Here is a 6,108-nt window from a genome sequence, read left to right on the forward strand (position 1 = left end):
CCCTGCCCCGGGACGCAGGCCTGCCCTCAGAAGGCCACACGACTGCCCCCCGCCCAGTGTCGCGTCAGCTATCTGGACGAGGATGACCCTGGGTCGGGAGCGGAACTCCCGCCAGGCAGAGTCGGAGTGCTGTGTCCCCAGGACCCACCCCGACACCCGCCCTGAGAGCCCCAGAGGAGGGGCTGCCCCACCGCGGAGCCGGCCCAGGCTGGTGTCCGACTTGCTGTGAGCCCAGCCCGGGGTGGAGCAGGGTGGGGACCGCCTGTGCCCCAGAGTCAGCCCGGGGTGGGGGCGGGGGAAGGGACACACCGGCTGGGAAGACGAGTCGTTGACCCCGATGTCGCGCCCCGTGAGGGACCAGTAGTAGGAGGCCACGTGGACGCTGTCCTGGGCAGCGTCCAGCAGCTGCAGCCAGGCCCGGGCCAGCGGCTGGGCAGACGGGCTGCCGGCCGCAGACGGCAGGTCCTGGGGGACACTCTCCACGAGGACAAGCCTGTGGGGGGAGGGAGTGCGGGAGCCAGTGGCACCCGGCCACAGCGCGGCCGGCATTCCGGCACCTGCCAGCTGCCTCGCACAGCCTGCCGCGTCCCCACTGGCCACGCCCGGGGGACTGCCCTAATGTGGCTCCCTGGCCCAGCCCGGGCCAAGGCGGGTGGGCATGGGGGTGGGCAGGCCTGAGCCCAGCAAGCTGCGGGGGGTGGTGACACCCAGGATTGAGTCCAGGGAGGGGACTGGGGGCTGGGGGCTCCCTGCCAGGCCCCAGGTGCTGCCCTCAGGGAGCGGTTGCTTCTCAAGCCAAGCAGAGCAGGGCCACCGGGTCTGGGGTGGCCTCCTTGTGGGGAGCCCGTGGTGACAGCCAGGGCGACTCAGGGGAGAGTCTCCTTTCCCGTGTGTGTGCCGGGTGGCCGGCAGCCTCTGCCCAGGGGAGGTTCTGGGCTCCAGGACCCCCGCAGCAGGAAAGAAAGGTGGAGGGAAGGCCCAGGGACAGGAGGGGCAGTGACACCACCCCCGGGGTAGAGGCATCGGGCCCCCCAGGCTGTGCTCTCCGGTGGTCGGGGCCCCAGGTTGCAGCCTCAGTTTGCTGCAAGGGCTCCCCACGACCACCCCCGTTCCCACACCCACTCTGGCCCGCATGGTCCAGCCCAGCCCACAGCGGGAACCCGCCCGCCCGCAGCCCACAGGCTCACTCACCGGCAGGGACTCCTTCCCGTCCTGCCCCACGGGCGCCCAGGCCCTCGTGGGCACTTCCTCAGGGTGCACCTGGCTCCGGGTACGAGGAGCGGGCAGTTGCCACAGGAGGTAGGTGAGGGTCCCGGCACCCAGCCACAGCACGGCCAGTGTTCCCAGGACCTGCAACTGGGCAGGGCCTCGCCCCCAGGGGCCTGGGGCGGCCGCGGGCCGGCAGCATGGAGACAGGGACTGTCCCGGCGTCCTGGGAGGACGAGGGCTGCGGCAGGGGTGGGGCTAGAGGTGGACGAGGGTCAGTGGAGGATGACACAGAGGGGCCCACGCCTGCACACTGGGGTCAGGCGGCCGCAGCCCCCTCTGCAGCGCTGTGGCCGTGTGCCCTGCAGGGGGATGTGGCAAGGTCTCAAGCGGCCGAGTGGGCTTGCCTTGCGCACACCCAGGGTGCCCCATTCCTCAAGGCTCCTCCGGGGCCAGTTTTGTCCTGCGAGGCTGTTGAGCCCCGGCCACCCCCACCTCCAGGTCCCCAGTCCTACCATGCCAGCCCCTCTGCCGGAACAGGGCCACGTGGGAGCCACTGCTGCTGTCTGAAGAGGTTTCGGCATCTGCACGGGGCAGCCTGGCGTCACCCGAAGCTCCAGTCCCACCCAGAACTGCCCCTCAGTGCCTGGGCAGTTGGGCCCTGGGGACACCCCCTCGTGGGGTCCCTACAGACACCCACTAGAACCCCCAAACGACTCCCCACTCCTGCCCAAGGCCACAGCCTGGATGTGGGGCAGCCCCGGGCTCCCCTCACACCTGGCCCCTGACAGCCCGGCCTGCAGGTGGCGGCCCCCAGGCGGCCCCTGCGCAGGGGCGTGTGTGCCCGGTGTGTGCCCGGGACGCGCCCGCGCCTCCTGCGTCCCCTCCCCGGGTGTCTCAGTGCATGCCTGAGTCTCGCTTCCTTTGTTTCAACCACAACTGAAACCGAGTCTGAAGGGGCCATTTCTGCTTTCGCTGCTTGGCCCCTCATTACTGGCCTATAAATAGCTCTCCCCCCCAGGGCTGGGCCCCGTCTGGGAGCTGCGGGTCAGAGCGCAGCCACAGCCAGGCAGCAGCCGCGTCCTCACCGGGCCCCGCGCAGCTGAGGGGCCCTTGCACTGCGGTGCCGAGCCCTCCCCTACTGCACGGACGCTGCAGCGGCTGGGACAAGGGCTCGCCCTGCCCTCAGACTGGTCACTGCGAAGGAGCCAGGAGCGGGTCGGCCGGGCCCCGCTGGCCACACACACAGCAAAGCGGCCGCGCTGCCCCAGGTGCCGCCATGGAGCAGGGTGCTCCGCGAGTTCAGAGGTGCCACCCTGGGGTGCAGGGAGGGGCCTGTGCACAGCCGATGGGTCGCCCTGCTGGCCACCCTCTGACCGAGACAGCCACAGGGGCAGGAGTGGTTTGGGGGCTTGGCCTGGGGCAGCGCCAAGCGCCCGTGTGTGGAGCCGGGCCGGACATGGGGCCCCAGGAGCTCTGTGGGCCAGGCTGCAGGCGGGGCCGTGGGGGCAGCAGAGACATCCTTGGAGGGGTTGCTCCCCACCCCCACACCTCGTGGGAAGAGGACTTTGGTCCCCCTAAATGCCCCAGGTAGACAGGCAGGGCCAAGCACAGACCCCACCTCAGACTTGCGGCCTCAGGCTCCCAGGCCACAGCTCCGAGCGCCTCCCGCCCCGGCCCGGGAACCGCACTGAGACAGGGAGGGCCACCAGGGGGCTGCACGCGGCAGCTCTGTCCACTCACTGCAGCCCCGAGGACCTGTGTGTCCCTGGGGCCAGGTTGGCACCTCAGGGCAGAGATGTGCTGGAAGACCCCTGTGGGGCAGGGCTCAGAGCCCCCCAGTCCTGTGGTGAGCAGCTCGGGACCCTGCAGGCCTCAGGGGTCACAGCTGAGGCTGGACTTCCTGCCCTGCAGGGTGCTGGCACAGCCCAGGCGGGGCAGGGTCTGGCTGCACCGGCGGGGAGGGAACGGGCCATCTGCAGAGCCGGCGGAGGCTTTGGCGGAGGCTTCGCAACCCTTTGCTGGGAGGACGGGCCATGGGGAGATGGGATGGGCCTGGCTGCTCCCCGGCTGGCCCAGGTCTCCCAGGCACATACCTCTGGCGGTGCGGCCTTGGTGTCCATCCCGGCTCCAGCCACAGACTGCAGGCCCTCAGCTCCCCGGGCAGACGCGGGCGGCCGGTCCCCACGCCCACCTCCTGGAGCTGTTTCCCCTTCAGCCACTTCCCCTTTGTCCCAGGCACACTCCCTGGGCAGGCAGCTGCCGGGTGGGCAGGGCGGTGGGTGGGGCTGAGAACCTTCACCTCTGGGGAAACTCTACCCCCAGCCCCGCCCTTCCTCCAGGCGGGGGTCGCGGTCACAGCCTGCAAGCCTCGGAGGCCCCAGGAACAGCGGCTGAGGCAAGATCGCTCCTCTCTGGCACACCCACAGGTCCCAGGCCGGGGTCGAGAGGGGGCGCTTGGCTCCACAGCCCTCGGGCGCCAGCCCCCCCACTCCCCATGCTCCGCTCCCACGCGTGCAAGACGGCGACGCCGAGCAACACGGGCACCCGCAAGCCCTGCACGTGCCCCATGATCGTCCCTCCCGACCTCCCCACCTCGCTGTCTCCATAACGGGCTTTTCGTCCCTTGAGTCTTGAGATCGTCTTGCCGGGCACGTCCTTGTCGCCTGACGGAAGGTTGGGAACTTTGTCTGTATGTGGGCGTCGAGACGCTTCAGTCACTTGCCTTTTTCATGCAGACACGTGGATGCTGATCTTGGTTCCTGAGGATCTGGGGGGAGGAATTTTATACGAAATTGGAGAAAGTAACGTCAAGTTGTTTTCCGAGCATGGGATTGTTCTTAAATGGACAGGGTCGCCCCTGTGTCCAGACTGTGGCTCCTCACAGGAGCTGCTGCTGATGCAGACCATGCACACGGATGGACAGGGGTTACACTTGCTTTCGCAGTCCAGAGCGTGTCCCCATGTCGGATGTCCGTAAAAAGGCTCAGGCGTGTGCCCGGTTTTGTTGCTGATTTTTCCTTAGGTGTGCACATCTTCACTTGCGAGAGAGGGCTGGGCTGGTGTCCCCAGTGGCGGTTCCAGGAGTTCCCGTTGTTCCACGTCCTCCCTAACGCTTGGCACGTCACACTCGTTAATTCCGTCAGTCTGGCCGTGTAGAGTGGTGTCCGAGCGCGGCTGTCGCTGCAATTCCCCGAGTATGACTGATGTGCATGTTTTAAGCGTTCACAAGTCACAGGGCCTCCTCTTCTGGGAAGTCCTACTTAAGTCTGGCCCATTTTTAAATTGAGTTGTTGACTTTTTCTTCTAGATGTGGAGGATTTATTACATTTTCTGAATTGTCAGTTTTATGTGCAGCAATCTCTTCTCTCACTTTGCTGCCTTTTTCCATTATACTTTTTATTTTAAAAAAATTTCGAACATACAGAAAGTAGAGAGAATAGTGTGATGCACACCCTTACGGTCGGCACTTGGATTTGACAGTAGCGAACACCTGTCTCATCTGTCCCCCAGTAACGTTTTGCGGGACTTTATACACTGCAGACATCTGTAAAAGCTCGAGCACACACAGAGAACCTGAGCAGTGCAGTCTTCATCATGACGACACAGACCACATTTCACTTCTAAATCCTTCAGTACGCATTTCTGAATAAACGTATTTGCTACAAAGTCACAGCATCATCACTGCTGATAAAATCAGTGATTCCTTAGTATTATCAAATTCATGGTTCAAACTTTCCCAGTTGTCACCAAAATGTTCTATACAGCTGGTGTGTTTAAGCTTGAATCCAACTGAGATCCACATTTTGCATTTGGTTTTTACATCTCTTAAATAACTTTTTGCTCCCCAAACCTTGCCAGGCTCCTCCTCTCCCTCCTCACAGATTCCCTGTTCTTCTTTTTCTCAGATTACCTGATCCTGAAAGTAAGGCTTGAGGTGACACATTTGCTAAGAATGCCACCCAGGTGATGCAGAGTGCCCAGGTGATGCCGTGTGCACTCAAGTGATGCTGTGTGCACCCAGATGATGCTGTGAGCCCAGGTGATGCTGTGAGCCCAGGTGATGCTGTGTGTACCCAGGTGATGCTGTGAGCCCAGGTGATGCTGTGTGCCCAGGTGATGTTGTGTGTACCCAGGTGATGCTGTGAGCCCAGGTGATGCTGTGAGTCCAGGTGATGCTGTGAGCCCAGGTGATGCTGTGTGTACCCAGGTGATGCTGTGAGCCCAGGTGATGCTGTGTGTACCCAGGTGATGCTGTGAGCCCAGGTGATGCTGTGTGTACCCAGGTGATGCTGTGTGAGCCCAGGTGATGCTGTGAGCCCAGGAGATGCTGTGAGCCCAGGTGATGCTGTGAGCCCAGGAGATGCTGTGAGTCCAGGTGATGCCGTGTGCACTTAACTGATGCTGTGTGCACCCAGGAGATGCTGTGAGCCCAGGTGATGCTGTGAGCCCAGGTGATGCTGTGAACCCAGGTGATGCTGTGTGTCCAGGTGATGCTGTGAGCACAGGTGATGCTGTGAGCCCAGGTGAGGCTGTGTGCACAGGTGAGGCTGTGAGCACAGGTGAGGCTGTGCGCCCAGGTGAGGCTGTGAGCCCAGGTGATGCTGTGTGTACCCAGGTGATGCTGTGAGCCCAGGTGATGCTGTGTGTACCCAGGTGATGCTGTGTGAGCCCAGGTGATGCTGTGAGCCCAGGAGATGCTGTGAGCCCAGGTGATGCTGTGAACCCAGGAGATGCTGTGAGCCCAGGTGATGCTGTGAGCCCAGGAGATGCTGTGAGCCCAGGTGATGCTGTGTGTACCCAGGTGATGCTGTGAGCCCAGGTGAGGCTGTGCACACAGGTGAGGCTGTGTGCACAGGTGAGGCTGTGAGCACAGGTGAGGCTGTGAGCCCAGGTGATGCT

The 6,108-nt window shown here is 63.7% G+C and overlaps 1 protein-coding gene across 1 annotated transcript in view; it reads right to left on the minus strand.

The window, feature by feature from the left end:
* Positions 1-3,777, minus strand: part of PLD4 (phospholipase D family member 4) — a 6,468-nt gene extending 2,691 nt beyond the window's left edge. The window contains exons 1-5 of the mRNA XM_045569473.1: positions 3,630-3,777; positions 3,303-3,465; positions 1,722-1,790; positions 1,192-1,464; positions 41-493 (exon numbers count right to left, since the gene is read on the minus strand). Coding sequence (XP_045425429.1) covers positions 41-493; positions 1,192-1,464; positions 1,722-1,790; positions 3,303-3,465; positions 3,630-3,777 — 1,106 coding nt within the window. The remainder of the gene's footprint in view (positions 1-40; positions 494-1,191; positions 1,465-1,721; positions 1,791-3,302; positions 3,466-3,629) is intronic.
* Positions 3,778-6,108: the final 2,331 nt, after the last annotated feature.

This window comes from Lemur catta, chromosome 1, assembly GCF_020740605.2.
Source record: "Lemur catta isolate mLemCat1 chromosome 1, mLemCat1.pri, whole genome shotgun sequence".
NCBI lineage: Eukaryota > Metazoa > Chordata > Mammalia > Primates > Lemuridae > Lemur > Lemur catta.